General features: G+C 42.2%; 1 protein-coding gene across 1 annotated transcript in view; it reads right to left on the reverse strand.

Moving 5' to 3' along the window:
* The window catches only part of LOC143711348 (dysbindin), a 39,742-nt gene that overhangs the window by 17,730 nt on the left and 5,085 nt on the right, over positions 1-16,927 (reverse strand). Inside the window, exon 2 of the mRNA XM_077202762.1 lies at positions 1,942-2,091. Coding sequence (XP_077058877.1) covers positions 1,942-2,091 — 150 coding nt within the window. The remainder of the gene's footprint in view (positions 1-1,941; positions 2,092-16,927) is intronic.

The raw sequence follows: 16,927 nt of genomic DNA on the forward strand, positions 1-16,927 counted from the left end.
AAATATAAACTATTGTGCCTGGAGAATCTGGAAAAAACAATTACTTAAATCCAAGCAATGCACATTTCCATCAAAATTTCCATTGGTGCTAGAGCCTGGCAGAGCAGAGTTGGAGCTAGAGCCTGGCAGAGCAGTGTTGATGCTAGAGCCTGTCAGAGCAGGGTTGGTGCTAGAGCCTGGCAGAGCAGGGTTTGTGCTAGAGCCTGGCAGAGCAGTGTTGGTGCTAGAGCCTGGCAGAGCAGAGTTGGTGCTAGAGCCTGGCAGAGCAGAGTTGGTGCTAGAGCCTGGCAGAGCAGGGTTGGTGCTAGAGCCTGGCAGAGCAGGGTTGGTGCTAGAGCCTGGCAGAGCAGGGTTGGTGCAAGAGCCTGGCAGAGCAGGGTTGTTGCTAGAGCCTGGCAGAGCAGGGTTGATGCTAGAGCCTGGTAGAGCAGTGTTGATGCTAGAGCCTGGCAGAGCATAGTTGGTGCTAGAGTCTGGCAGAGCAGCGTTGGTGCTAGAGCCGCAGAGCAGAGTTTGTGCTAGAGCCTGGCAGAGCAGGGTTGGTGCTAGAGCCTGGCAGACCAGGGTTTGTGCTAGAGCCTGGCAGACCAGGGTTGGTGCTAGAGCCTGGCAGAGCAGGGTTTGTGCTAGAGCCTGGCAGAGCAGGGTTGGTGCTAGAGCCTGGCAGAGCAGGGTTGGTGCTAGAGCCTGGCAGAGCAGGGTTGGTGCTAGAGCCTGGCAGAGCAGGGTTGGTGCTAGAGCCTGGCAGAGCAGGGTTGGTGCTAGAGCCTGGCAGAGCAGTGTTGATGCTAGAGCCTGGCAGAGCAGAGTTGGTGCTAGAGCTTGCCAGAGCAGGGTTGGTGCTAGAGCCTGGCAGAGCAGGGTTGGTGCTAGAGCCTGGCAGAGCAGGGTTGGTGCTAGAGCCTGGCAGAGCAGGGTTTCTGCTAGAGCCTGGCAGAGCAGGGTTGGTGCTAGAGCTTGGCAGAGCAGAGTTGGTGCTAGAGCCTGGCAGAGCAGGGTTGGTGCTAGAGCCTGGCAGAGCAGGGTTGGTGCTAGAGCCTGGCAGAGCAGGGTTGGTGCTAGAGCCTGGCAGAGCAGGGTTGGTGCTAGAGCCTGGCATAGCAGGGTTGGTGCTAGAGCCTGGCAGAGCAGTGTTGGTGCTAGAGCTTGGCAGAGCAGGGTTGGTGCTAGAGCTTGGCAGAGCAGTGTTGATGCTAGAGCCTGGCAGAGCAGTGTTGATGCTAGAGCCTGGCAGAGCAGAGTTGGTGCTAGAGCCTGGCCTTTAACATTATGTCAGATGGTGTACTGCCATGTTCTGTCTTTCGTTGATAATTTCGAACCATCTTTCTTCCGTCCTTCCTTTCTTTCCTTCAAAACCCTTATTGCAATTACAAATAAATTAGCATACAATATCACAATGAGCATGTTCTATGCGTTTATTTGTACAGGGGCAAGTTGTCACATGTGACAACTTGCCCCAAAGTCAGTGAGACAACTTGCCCCAAACTGACATGTGTGTTAATGTAGGCTAAATCTCATGATTAGCTCAACATAGCACTTTAGCTAAAGTATCAAAAGACTGGTTACTGTCTCCTCTATTTTGTGCAAAATAATTATTTTTAACATTCATACCTAACAAAGTTGTATTGCATAAAAAGTAAAGTGCAATTTTTTTACTTTTTAAGCAGAAAAATAAGAACATTTTGCTAACGTCAGATAGAGTGATCTTGACCACATGTGAACAGGAAGTTGACTATAGAAAAAGAATCCACAGAAAGTCGCTATTTGATTTTTGAGATAGAGCCTCTAGTGTTGGAGTTATGAACAGTGTGACAACTTACCCATGTGACAACTTACCCTGCTCTCCCCACTGTATGTATATATATATATATATATATATATATATATATATATATTTTTTTTTTTTTTTATGAAAAGAGTCATATGTGTTTTCAAACTCACGTCTCTTATAATCTATCTGCAGGTGTGCAGAGGAGAGGTAGACATCCACATCGTGTTGAAACACCTCCTCAAAGAATCGTTGTCTCTCTCTCAGCCTTATTTGCTGGGCAGACTCTGTGTCCGGGACTCTCTGTGCATGTTCTGTCTCCGCTATCAGAAAAAACAGGGACAGTAACCTCAGTCACATGTTATATCTACACCCATTAACAGGATATTTGCTTAACACAACATTTTCAAAATTTTGAGCAACAGAGAGTTCTACAATTCTTTGAATGGGCAAGCTGCAGTCTAGAACCTTCCTCCAAAAAACAACAACAATGCGCCAGCAGGGGGCATAAGTTGGTTGAAATCTATTCTCACTCTATTTTTTTGTTTGTGACTCATTACATTGAGATCTAATTTGATTTTGATTGTTTGTTCAGAGCAACAATTAGAGTTATGTATTTGCATGTCTCATATCTCTCAGTTTTGGTTCACAGTTTTTGTGTGCCTTGTTTACTTTAGCCAATTTTGTTGTAGCCTAAATTAAAGTAAAAAGGCTAGAAAGAGAACATGATGTGCTAAGAGAAAATAAACATTTGTGGAATGTATGCGAGTGTTACAGATATACTAGGAACATTTTGTATCAGTTTGTTCAGAATGACTGATGAGTCAGAGGACTGATAAACATTCTTTACTTAAGCCTTATTTGACAAGCTGGAATGACTGTATATAGGTGGTGTGTATTAGGCTCTTAAGTAGATTATTCATATTAAATATAGGACATCACGTAAACATGTTTATTTGTGTGTCTATAGAGACAAAATAGCTAACAAATTGTCCCCAGAGTACTTTTAAAACCTTCAAAGGGAAAAATGGTCGATAAAGACACTAAATAATCTCCGTTTACTTCAAAACTAGTTTTATTTGAAATGTCATGCTCTTTTTATATATAACTTGGAGTGCGATGTAAACACATATCAAACCATGGTACTGTCATAATACTTTCTTGAACGAGCAGTAATCAATGTCTTGTTTCCATAATCATATAAAACATGTTTTACCATACATTAAAAACATTTTAATATGTATGAATGTGTTTTTTGACTAATATTGTCTGGCCAAGAAAACTGACCTTTGACCTGGAAGCAGAGATATTAGTTACCGGTCTATATACGGAGTCCTCTCAATGTGTGTTAGCACATGCACAACCATCTTGAAATAGACAGTATGAGTCATCTGCCACCCTGAACCCAGAAACTAAGCAATTCAAAACATAAACATCCAGTTCTGGGTAAAGCAATGCTGGAAAACTTAATATCAGCTTTCATCAGATGCAGTTTTATAAACATTTAATAGAGGTAGTATTTAGAGCGCATTCATTATTTTTGTTTTGTTTATTGCATAAGAATCTTTTTACATTACACACAAGCAACAATTATGGGTTGTCAGTATGTCATGTTCAGCCTGACATTTGTGTTTCACTGTCCTTGAAAAGTGACACGGGGCAAGTATCAGCTCAGCTGAAATAACAGCCCTAAAGCTTGCACCACAGCCCTAAAGTGTTAGAGAATGGCATTCTTTTTACTTTCACAAGTCATTAATACATCCAGCCTCACAGAGACAGTGTCCCGCAACTCAGCCATAATTAGAAGGCACAGGCAGAGCCTGAAATAATTGGATCTGCCTTTTAAACCTGGTCTAAAATAGGAATAATGTAAAGATTATCTGGTTTGCGCTAGGAGAGCTGATCGCATTCAACTGCTTCTGGGCGAACAAGGCCGTCAACGAGGGGGATAAATGTGAACATTTTCCCAGGCTCTGTATATATACAGTATATATATACAGTATATATACAGTATATATATATATATATATATATATATATACATATACATACAGTAGTCAACATTTGAAGTGGATCAAAAGAGTTCATCGAAGTTGTCGAGTATTGTTCAAAATTCATGTGTAACTTCGATGAAAGGTTTTGATCCACTTCAAATGCTGACTACTGTATATATATTATATATAATATGTGTGTGTGTGTGTGTGTGTGTGTGTGTGTGTGTGTGTGTGTGTGTGTGTGTGTGTGTGTGTGTGTGTGTGTGTGTGTGTGTGCTAGGCTAGTCATGTGATCTCATCATGCCAGCCCCATGTGGTGGTGCCATTACAAAATAAAATCAAACAGCTTTTTCTGGCCCACCATTTTTTTCTACTTTGGATATGTGTTGTGTGATGTCATATTTGATACATCATACATGTATGATGCATTTGATAATACGGAGATATAAAAAAAACAAGAGCAAATTCTATATGCAATTTGGTATTTAAATGGCCAAAAATGTCATGTGAAATTCTGATAGCTTGTAATGTAAATCAATGAGGTCTTTTAAAAGTCTAGAAAACTGCTTACATAAAATTAATATATCTCCCAATAATATGTTATTTAAATGCTTAGTTTTATGATCAAATCTCTGTAGATTTGTTATTAACAATACTTAATATTTACGAAGGTATTTACATTTACTTAATAAAAATCAGAAAAGATAAAAGGCACCATGATCCGAATGGAAAAATTAATTAAACCAAAAGTCTTTTTACTAGCCAAAAAAGTGTCAACTGTCAATCAGATGACAGAAAGCATGTAGTAAATTGTAAAACAGGATTTTCAGCAAAGTTCATGTTGATACGTTAGAGGCCTTAGAAATTCAGTTCCGACACAGAAAAACTCCTGGTGTTAAATTACCATTGCCAGTTTTTTTATTTAATCCATGTGGATTATATAAACTCTGGCAGAGTTAATTTAACACTGGGGGTTTTGCTGTGCAGTAACTTTCCAAAACCAACTGCCAACATGTGTTTACATTATAGACAGTACACAGAGACCATCCTCCACCACCAATGTTTGAGCAGATGTCTCAAATATTTACAAACCTTTATGCATTTCTTTCTATTGTGGAACACCTACAAACATTTATATATATATTTTTTAAATGTCTCAATGTTCTTTTTCCCACACAGTTAAAGTCAATGGGTGATATTAGGGTGAGTAAATGATGACTTAGGGTAGCAAAATACTTTTGCAACATGGAGAACCTGGGTAAGACTGTGATGATTGTACTTCCTTTTCATTTAAGTTAAAGAATCCATGAGTCATCACATTTGACAGGCAAACCGCCAGAGTAGGCAGTTGTGTAAGACGGGGTCATTCTCTCTCACCTGGTGGTGGCATCCAGGGGCCGCAACGCTTTCACTCTGAATAACTAATCAGATCTGCTCTAGCTGACCATTGCAGCCAGAATGGGCAAAGTGGGAGTGGGTGTCCCATTTGTTTTTCCATCAGACAGTACTTTGTGGCTCAGCACAAAGTGTGTGTAAACTGGTTTGTGTTAGGACTGGGCAATAAATTTAATATTTAACATATATTTGTGATGGTTTATCTGGTAATATAAAATTGAGCAACATTATGAATAACAGATAACTCTTTTTAATGTACTTTCATTAAATCAGTTTTGTGATTGCGAGTATGAGAGCATTAACAGAGATGTTGTAATCTCTCATTTAAACTTTAGTAGTAAAAGGTTTGTGAATTTGATTCTTCTTGATTTCCGTGAATAAGTTCATTCCATTTCCAAAATGCATAAATGTCAAACTATACAAAATATCACGAGATCATGTTGTCACAAAATGAATCTTCATTCGATCTAGCTGCTTGACTTTCTTCAAATTCCCAGACATTATTCAGATTCTTAAAAGTTGAGATGTGGTGATCATATGATTATGTTGTACCCTGATACTGCTCCTCTTCCTTCCAGAGCTTATATTGGTTCTTACCTATACAAAAATAGTTTTTTGACTAGTAAAGTTGTCTAAATCATACTTTTTTTTGGTAATTAACAGAATGTCACAGATGCTACCAAAAGAGCTTAAAGTTAGATGAAATAAAAGTAATTAGCAACAGTTTTTTTTTAGTTTTTTTTTTTTTAGTTTTTTTTTTTAGTTTTTTTTTTACATTTGAGTGAAACAGCTTATCAAAAAATAGAAAATAAAGGGCGGGGACTTGGTTCTTTAAAATGTGGATGTTGACTTGTAGCCAATTTTATAAGAAGGGCTGGGGTTTTGGTGGCCTAAATGTATTGTTCAGAATAAGATCAATAACATGTATTTAACAAAGACTTAAACGTAAATTAAACCCAGAACATTCCATCAATCCTGCAGGGACAAACTAGGTTTGTAGCAGGAATTCATCACAGTGGGACTGAAATAAAGTGTTCACCTACAGTGACATTCTAGTCACCAAAAGACAAACCATTCAACACGTAAACTCGGCTCTTTGAACACTGCAGGGATCTCCTCTCCTTTTTCCATGACCTTGTCCAAGTTTAATATTTAAAAACATATGCCTGTGTTTATATAAAAGGTTAAGAAAGGTTGAGGCACTTAAAACTCGACAGACATGCCATGAATGGATATTGCATAACCAGGGTGGTATGACTCGTTCCTTGACATCTGCATATTTGAGTGTGTGAAAATATGATGACTTGATGCTTCTGAAATAACGCAGGGTTAAGTGCTTTGCTCAGGGGTGCAGTTTGTTTTATTCTCTGGCATTCCCTTCCAGTCAAATCACATTTTCTCTGATATGATCAAGAAAGGAGCAAGTCAGGGAAAATGTGATTTGACTGAGCTATTGTCCTGAAAAAACTAAATTTTGCTGGCCACTCTTGCACTTTGCAGAATGCCAGGGCAGTGGACATGGTGTTTATTCATGTCAGCTGGCAGATCTGGCAGATCAGCATCACATATCAACTTGTAGGCAGCAATAGCTACATTCTATTCATTTACAATACAATACTTAATTTAATGTACAGTACTTCAATTCTTAATTCTCATAAGACTTAAGTTGATGGGTCTTTGACTTTTGGGCAATTAAAAAACACCCAGAACATCTAGTAATGTCCTAAAAACTATCCGGTACACCCTACAACAGGGGTGCCAAACTATGCTTCTGGAGGGCTACCCTCTGCAGACTTCAATTCCAACCCTGCTCCAGCACACCTGCCTGTTATTTATAATAATTCTTGATCACCTTGATTAGCTGGTTCGGGTTTTATTAGGGTTGTAGTTGAACTCTTCAAGAAGTTAACCCTCAGGAGAAGGGCTGGCTTCCCTTTCCCTAGAAACCACCTGGCCATATTCTTAAAAAACACTCTGTAACCTTAGCAACTACATAGAAACACCTTGGCTAATACAAAGAACAGGGTAGAAACCATGTAGGAAAACTAAAACCATTGACCCTGGCAACAACCACGCAAGTCAAGTCACCTTTATTTATTTAGCGCTTCATACAATACAGTTCTCTTACGAGAGGTTCTCTCGTACTGCATAATATCTTACGCTAGGGGAAAAACTCTTTTCCACGAGATATTGAAGCCAAAAAATTATCCTTAATTTTGAATTAATGTAAAACGCGTTGCGGCAGCATGCAGACATAGGCAAGACGACTCGCATGCCTATTGGCTGACCTGCGGCAACAGCAGCAGCCTATCGAGAGAGGCCCTACGTGACGCCATATCCAATAAGGGCATTACACGCCTACTTCGTCACATCCTGCCGAAATGGGCGTGGCCTGGGCCTATAAATACAGCTCGATAGGCTGATACAAACTGATTTTCATCTCTTCAGCGAAGCTCACGCATCGCTGGATCCTGAGTGAAGAAGCCGCGCCGTCTGAGAAAAAGCCTTCTGCGGGACGAGTCTTTGCATCTGAAGCCGATGGCCTTCATCTCGCCGCCTTCAGTCGCCGTACCTGCTACGCTGTCCGGCGTATATATCCTTTTACTCTGCTGAGTGTGTGTTCGCTGCCGCGACTCACACTCTCTCTCTCTCTTATCTAGCAAAAAAAGAGCTTTTTAAAGATGCCTCATTCCTGTGGCTCGTGCCGAGCTGCACTCAGCGACGGGGACTGCCATGTCATCTGCGTTTCCTGCCTGGGTGAGGATCATGCAGCTCTCGCGCTCGCTGACGCCGGCTGCCATCATTGCGAGCTATTGCCATGGCGACTCTGAGGACTCGCCTGCCATTTTTTCTCTGCACTTCTGCACTTCCACCCGCTATAGTGCCGCGCCATATAAAGCGCCGTACTCAACGTGTCCCCGAGCCTTCTCCAGCCTGCGAAAGCTCGCCGGTTCGCCCGCCAACTACGCCAGCTTCACTCGAGTCGCTCACCGACGGACAGCGGCCGCTTCCGCCATTGGTGACGACGAGATAGTTGCTTCTGTGGAGGAGGACATCTGCTCTATCCTGGCGTCGGACAGTGAGGATTGGGCGAGCTCTGTGGAACTCCCCCCCCTCTGCACAACCGGCTCGACAGGTGTTCTCCACTCTCGCTCGCTCACGCTCTGCCGGCCGCCGCTCCCCTCCGCGTGGGCCCTGGCCGAAGATTGAGATAAAGCCCGAGGCCTCAAAGTCTTCCTAGCCCTCCTAGGTAAGCAACGTTGTTTAAGTCTCGCCACGGCCAGAATCGCACCGAAAATTTCCGCTCGTTCAGTTCCAGGAAATGCAACTGTTCCAGTGTATTCTGCAGTAAACAAGCCGGTACCACGGCCTGCTTGCCTGCACACAAAAGCCGTTTTTACGGCGACCCAGATAAATCACATGAAGAATGTAATTTCCGGTATTCCAGCCACGGCCGATGGTGTTATGAGTGTAATAAAAAAAACGCCCATGACCCAGTGTTGATTCCTACACTCAAGCACAGCCCACCAAAGTACAGGGCTCGCACAGCAAAAAATCAACTCTTGTCGATTGTGCATTAAACTTGCACCGAAAATTTTTCGCTAGTTAAGTTCCTGAAAATGCGAGTGTTCCAGTGTATTCTGCAGTAAACAACCCGGTACCACGGCCCGCTTGCTTGCACACAAAAGCCGTTTTCACGGCGATCCAGATAAATCACATGAGGTGTATTTTCTTTATTCCGGCCTAGCCCTGAAACCGTGGAAAGCAACCGACTGGTATCAGTCGGGTGTAAACCTGGGAACTCCCTCGAGTGTAAAGCTGGTGTCCACGGACGCCTCCACCTCGGGATGGGGAGCGCTGCTCGAAGGCAGACCGTTATTTGGCCAGTGGTCATAACGAGAGAAGCTCCTACACATAAACTGTCTGGAAATGATGGCAGTGAACAACGCGCTGAAGCGTTTTTGTCCCCAGGTAAAGGGTCACAACGTATTGGTCCATTCGGACATCATGTCAGTGGTGGCCTACATAAATCGCCAGGGTGGCATCAGGTCCAGTAACCTTCACAGGCTGACGGAACGCCTCCTGATCTGGGCTCAGCACAATCTGCTCTCATTAAGAGCACCACATGTGCCTGGTCACCTCAATTTGGGACCAGACAGACTGTCCAGAAACAGTATTCCAGCAGGAGAATGGTCTCTGCATTCGGCAGAGCGCAGGTAGACCTGTTTGCGTCCCAAGAAAACGCTCATTGTCCGAAGTTTTTCTCCAAGAGCAGAGATGCGCTGGCCCATGTCTGGCCCCGCTGCCCTCTCTATGCTTTTCCCCCCATCTCGCTCCTGCCTCAGGTGTTGGTGCGAATCAGGGAAAACGGATGCTCAGTGCTGCTTGTGGCTCCGCTCTGGAAAAACCAGGCCTGGTTTCCAGTTCTGATGCAGCTGACCAGCACTGCCCCATGGCCAATACCGTTGAGGAAAGAACTCCTCTCCCAGGCCAAGGGCTCGATTTGGCATCCTCGCCCGGAGCTGTGGTCCCTACATGCATGGGCCATAAACGGGTACCCGTTAACCTCCCAGAGGGAGTGTTAAACACGATCACGCAGGCTAGAGCACCGTATACTGGCGACTCTACTCCTCAAAATGATATGTGTTCTCTGGCTGGTGCGAAGCTCAAGGCCTTTCACCCCCAGACTGTGGAGTTACGGAAGTACTCTCCTTCCTTCAAGAGCTACTGGATAAGTGCAGAACTCAATCCACGCTCAAGGTTTATGTGGCGGCCATAGCAGCGTTTACCAAACCAGCCACTGGCCAGTCAATGGGGAAGGACGATCTGGTCATCCTCTTCCTTAAAGGAGCTAAGAGGCTAAACCCTCCCAGACACCCTTCAGTCCCCATGTGGGACCTTTCTACGGTTTTGGAAGCCATGAAAGGTGCCCCGTTTGAGCCAATCCATCTGTCAGACATGAAACATTTGTCGTTCAAGACAGCGTTTCTGGTGGCTCTCGCTTCAGTGAAGCGCATAGGGGATTTACAAGCGCTCTAAGTAAGCGTGACGTGTATGGAGTTTGGGCCAAATGACTCGAAAGTCATACTCAAACCCTGGCACGGATACGTGCCTAAGTTCCTCAACACACCATTTAGGGCTCAGGTTATCTCCCTGTCTGCCCTGCCGGTGTACAACGAGGAAGAGGATGCGGGCTTCCTTTGCCCTGTCAGGGCATTAAGAGCTTACGTGTCCCGCTCGTCTGTTTTCAGACAGACTGAGCAGCTTTTCGTTTCATTCAGCAGACATACCAAAGGGCTGGCCGCTTCGAAACAGAGCCTATCCCGGTGGATAGTTGATGCCATAGCGTTGGCTTACACGTCCATGGGCCTGCAGTTTCCTTTGGGTGTCAGAGCGCACTCCACAAGAGGCAGGGCCTTTTCATGGGCGTGGTCTAGCGGGATTACCTTGCAGGATATATGTATGGCGGCTGGTTGGGCCTCGCCGTCTACATTTATAAGGTTTTATAACCTAGAGGTTCCCGCCTTACAGGCTAACTACTGTCGGTCTAAAAATCAGTACTGTCTGCCCCGTTGCTCTGGCTCAGAATGCTGCAACCGCTTGAGCACCGCTCGCTGATCGATATAACAACTCCATGGGCGTTGAGTAAGACCCATACTGTTACCCAGTTCAGGCCGTAAATTTTCACCCTGACTGTGTGGAACACTGTTGATGCGGTTAGCCCCGTAGGACACTACTTACTGGGAATGACGCGTCTAGCCTCTCTTCTCAGCCTCTCTGTGACTCCCTGGTGATTATGCACTATATGAGCCCCGGGCTCCCGCCCTTGGGACTTTGGTGTTGGATCCCAGCATGCACGGTGTTTTACACGGTGTTCCCCTAGCGTGAGATTTTACGCAGTACGAGAGAACCACTCGTAAGAGAACGTACTCGGTTACTAACGTAACCTCGGTTCTCTCCCGAAGAGGGAACAAGTACTGCGTATCTTGCCGTGCCTGCAACACGCTCTGGTTCGCTTCGGCGATGAAAAACCAGTTTGTATCAGCCAATCGAGCTGTATATATAGGCCCAGGCCACGCCCATTTTGGCGGGACGGGAGGAAGTAGGCGCGAAGCACCCCCATTGGATATGGTGTCACGTAGGGCCTCTCTCGATAGGCTGCTGCTGTTGCCGCAGGTCAGCCAATTGGGCACGCAAACCGTCTTGCCTATGTCTGCATGCTGCCGTAACGCATTTTACATTAATTCAAAATTAAGGATAATTTTTTGGCTTCAATATCTCGTGGAAAAAGGTTTTTCCCCCAGCGTAAGATATTACGCAGTACGAGAGAACCTCTTGTAAGAGAACTGTATTGTATGAAGCGCTAAATACATAAAGGTGACTTGACTTGCGTAAGACTCCCCTAGCGTAAGATATTACTCAGTACTCGTTCCCTCTTCTGGAGAGAACAGAGGTTACGTTAGTAACCGAGTATGATTTCAAAGCAGCTTTTCAGTGACAACAGGAAAATGATTCAATGATGCAAACAAAGTTCATTTCGGCTGTACAGCAGCTCTAAATTAAAATATTGTCATTGTTCAGCTGAGGGTCAGTTCTGTGTTGATTCAGTTTCGTTGTAAAGATCATCACTTATTAAATTAGTTAATTTAATCTATAAAGCAGTTCTGCTGAATCTGCTCATTAAACAGCGTCAGTACAGTCAAATCAATAATATTGTTGAACATTAAGTGTCCCCATTTAAGCATGCCAGATGCGGGGGGTGGGCAGTTCTCCTCTGGCAGCAAACAAACACGTTGTCATTATTATTCAGGCTGCATCACAAGTGTATACCAACCACTGTCACCATTCAACCACCCAAAAAACCTTAACAACCACACAGCTAATTGAGATTGTCAGTTGTTGGAGTTTACGTTAACAGTGCAGTAGTGGATGGAGTCAGATCTGCTGTGGAGTAGTATATTCCACAATTAATCAGCCACTGTCAGACTAAATCGGTGATTGATTTAAAGTGAATGACTTCACCACGAGGCTTTCTGACGCTGCCCCAAATCATCCAATAAGATCATTCATAAGCCAAGTAAACAACCGCATGAGGATGAGATCACTCTATTTTTCTCATCCTCTCTTGGACTCATCTCTTTCTCGCATCCATCCCCCTTTTCGCACTGTGCTGTCCATTCACACAACGGTCGGTTGGGAGGGGTGAGCAAGACTTGTTAGATCAAAGCAGAAGAAAGGCAGATTGTCTGTAAGGACTGATTTGTAATTTGTTCCATACAAGGCAAAGCTCTGTTTCCACCACGCCCTACCCCCAGCTTTCTTTGTCATAGTGGTTCAAATACTAAAGCATTCTGGGGATTATGATCCAGCAGGATACCGGACATGGCACAGCATCCATACAGGCACTCTCAGAGACTTGCCAACAGTCTTAACCTTTTCAGACACAAATAAACACGTCATGCAGCCCTTGATTTTAACAGATCTTGGACTCATCTACAGGAATGTATTCTGTTTGTATAAATAGACAGTCATAAGTGTGTATAATTACCACAGCAGGAGTGCCTTAACCACGCATCAACCTCTTCCAGTCATCTCATTCAAAAAAACATACATTTTTCTTCTAGAAGGTGACTTTCAGACTTTACAGTCCCCAAACAGCCTAAAACCAGTCCACCACATCCCTCTAAGGACAGTTTAAAAACAGGACATGGGAAATTAACTTTCCAGATGAATGAGTTAAAAGTTCATGTGTTAAACCTCAGGGACTGAGAGTAAAAGCTCCGACTTACTAACTAAGAAACCATACCTTAAAATATAACTAAAAAGCAGATGCTAATTTCTCTCATTGAAAAATGACAAGAGAATGTTTCTCTAAAACAGATTTTACTCACTTTTGACAAGTATGGTAACCTTAAACCATAAATGGGGATTTTCAAAACCACAAACCAAAATTATTTGAAGACATTGAATGAAGGATGTGGTATTCAGCTAACACAAGCTCTTAAAGGATTAATTCACCCAAAAATGAAAATTCTCTCATCATGTACTCACCCTCATGACATTCCAAACCCATAAAATTTTTTTCATCTTCAATAAACAATTGAAGATGTTTTAAATTAAACCTGAGAGATTGCTGTCCTTCCATTGAAAAATCATACCACCAAATTCATAACAAGATCGTAAAAGAAATCCATATGTATTAAGCAGTTTAATTAAAGTTTACTGAAGAGACTTGATTGCTCTTACATATAAACATTGATCAATGCACAAATAATAAAGTACATCAAATATGGTAAAAGAAAGGTCAAAGTGCTTGCTTGACAATACACTGTAAAAAAAACTTTATTTCAGAAACTGGTTCACCATTTTCTTCAGCGGGTTTTAAAACCCCTCCTCCTTAGTTATGGTAAACTCACTATAACATACACTCTCAGATTTCCCTTCAGCTTTCTACTTTGTCAGCTAAGGAATAGAGGTGGCCGTTATGACCAAAATCTTATATCATGATATATCCAAATTTTATTGCATGAAAACGATAATGTCACCAATGGTTGCAGGAAACACGATGAAGATGGAGATCAGGGTCAAAAGGCTTTAATATTCCTCACAGAAGATATTTCAAATGAGGCAAACAAACAAAACTGCTACTGACGTGACCAGACAAATGAACACTGAAAAGACTGCATCTTAAAGGGGTGGTTTACTGCTTTTTTTCTTTGCATGATTGTGTTTATGGGGTGCATTATAACATGTATTTGTGTTTTTTTTTTTAAAAGCCTTATTTTTCATAAATTTCATCTTTATTGTAAGCCGCTTTCTCTTCTGTTATTTTAGAATGACTGGTTGACTTCCTGATTCTATGAAACCACTCCCTCAGAAACAGGCAATGGGCTCAGATTGGTTAGTTGGGCCGGTGTGTTGTAATTGGCTAAACTGCGTAGCGCACGTTGTCCGGAAACTTCACGCCCATTACCTTTACGGGCGAAAGTTGCATGTGCTCCGGTCAAATGTAAATAATGTTTGAACCAGAATCAGACCCAGAAAGCGGCAATGAAGAGAGTCAATCAGAACCTCCCCACGGCTCTTAAAAAACGTTTCTGAATGGTAAATTTTTTATTATTATTATTCTATTCTATTCTTTTCTATTCTACTATTATTATATAAGAATTTCGATACCCTGTTACTTGAAAATGCTACTGCTGCTTGTTAGCTTTTGAGATACGGTTTTCTCCTGATTAAACATTTAATATAACTGAATAAATGACAGAGTAATACCGTTTTTAAAGTTATTGTTTTATCGATATAATGACAACCGTTTATCTATTCACAAAACTTAGTTTACTCATTGTATCGTTTTCTTTAGGTGTACACGTTTGTCTTAAACACACAAAATAGCATCTAACTAACTGGCTAAACAAACAGCGTTGGCATTGGTTTACGTTCTTGATCAAATTGAAAAATAACGTCATAAAGTATACATGGAAAATACATTTACAAAATTAGTACATAATTACAAATTCAGGTCCAAAATGTTTGTTCACATTTGTCATAGACACACAATAGCATAACTAAGTGGCTACTAAAGTCAGCGCTGGCATTTGTTTACGTCCTTGATAAGAACTAAAACATTACGTCTGAAATTATACATGCAAATACATTTAAAATGATTAAGTCTTACTTACAGGTTGTGGCCCAACAACTGCTGCCTCTGGTTTTAAAGTTGGAACTGCTTCATGCTTTAGTAACAGTTTGTTGTTGAATCCGACATTGAATTTGTGGAGATTCTGGAAGCTGTCTTCCGTAAAATGCGCAGAACAAAGAGCTAAATTACGATTGTAATTTTCTGGAACATAATCAAACATAAATTTTAGCCATTGTTGACGAACTACAGCGTCCGTAGGAAGCCCGGACACAGAAGACCTGACAGCTGGGTGAAAATAACATACTTTCGATGGCATGGCTACAGCTCTCCACTATAACTCTTCCTCTTCGACAAAGCCGCAGAAATATGGCCATGCCCCCTTTTTTTGTAAACAGTGAATGAAAATGAAAAAAGTGAAATCGCAATCAACCACCCCTTTAAATACAAAGCAAATTATGGAAATAATGACAAACACCTGTGATGATTAAATTAATCACTATGACAACTGCTAAGGGGTGGGAAACTGAACAAAGGAAGACAAACTAACTAAAAGTCCATGATAATGAAACTAAGAATGAGTGTCTGTGACATTACGTCCCTCCCCAGAAGGGATGACCACCCCAACCAAATCAAAGACAAACAGGAAATGAGTGACGGAGGGAGGTGAAGGTGGGGGCTTTGCATAGATATAAACACTAGATGTCGCCTTGGCTACAGCAGTTCATTGGAATGAATGCGTCAATAGAGCCACCATCATGGAACGGGGAGCCCCTCCTCTTTAATGCATCAGCGTCAATGTAGGAAAAGGTCTAACAGAAATAAAATCACCATAAATAGTCATGAATGCGATTTTCTAGTTTTTTTGGTTTGTTCCAGTGGTAAGACATGTATTTATCATTGACTCCAGAGAAATGTTTAAAAATTTACAAAATTTCACATTCTTGTGAAATGTAATCCCTTGCTGTCTGGTTTTTAGATTTCGTTCGTACGAACATCCATACACAGCACAAAAGTCGGGCATCATCCATGAATTCGAAGTACAGGCGGAGATAGCAGCGTTATCTAGCTATGACAAGACCCCTGTTCCAAGAGTGAGGCGGTTTTGACGCATGCTTAGAACCCCAAGGCGACATCTAGTGTATATATCTATGGTGGCTTTGGAGGAGGACGAGGAGTTGGGAGAGGAGGGTTGGGCGGGACCACTAATAACAGATCACAGTTAATACAGGGCGAGGATTCTGTCTCTGGGCTGGTTGTGCAATGGCTGTGAGGTCTATTGAGCACGACTTCACGTCTCTCAGGGGCATTTTACACTACAGCGTTTTCAACTAAAAACAAAAAACTTTAATGCGTTTTGGCCATTTTGTCCGGAAAACGTTTTGTGAATTTTGGCCCAAAAACCAAACTTTCAAAGTGCTAGTTTTTGAAAATGATAGTGTTATTGTCTCTGTGTGAACTACAAAAACACAAATTTGTTAAAATGGTGACATTATGCGCATATGTATTATGTCACATGTTCAGTCTATAGGTGCATAATTTTTCTTTACAAAGTGATCCCGGCAACTCCTGGCCTGGCATGAATAATAAAACGTTTTTAATAAACACTGCAGTTTTAATTTAAACTGCAATGCTTAAAAATGCATGCAAATGATAAGCTTTCGTGACCACATAGCACAGCAACATAACATGAGCGTAACCGCGATACAGACGATAGTCCAAAATCTCTACCGGTTGACATATTTACACCAGTTAATCACGTCTACCGGTATATCGCCCACCCCTACTACGGAACATGCAACCATGTTACCAAGATATTAGCCACGAGGCTAACAAAGTTGCCACACAACTCTAGTTTTGATTTCATGGGTAACTTAAAAACATATCCAGGATTTATATAGTAATAATGAATACATTTATTCATTAAAGTATTATAACTGATAAAATGCAAAGCAACTTATTATATCCACGTATCATACAAGAAAAACAGCTGATCTAAGGCATAACAACAGTCTATTATCATTTCCATTTGCTCCTAGGATCATTATGTAACACTCATTCCTAAGCACAATGTGATGATGTCACAGGTCTGTTATAAAAGATGTCATGCCATACCAATGTCATGATTTG

The sequence above is a fragment of the Siphateles boraxobius genome, unplaced genomic scaffold (assembly GCF_051911475.1).
Source record: "Siphateles boraxobius isolate OS27281-9 unplaced genomic scaffold, OSU_SipBor_1 5, whole genome shotgun sequence".
Taxonomy (NCBI): domain Eukaryota; kingdom Metazoa; phylum Chordata; class Actinopteri; order Cypriniformes; family Leuciscidae; genus Siphateles; species Siphateles boraxobius.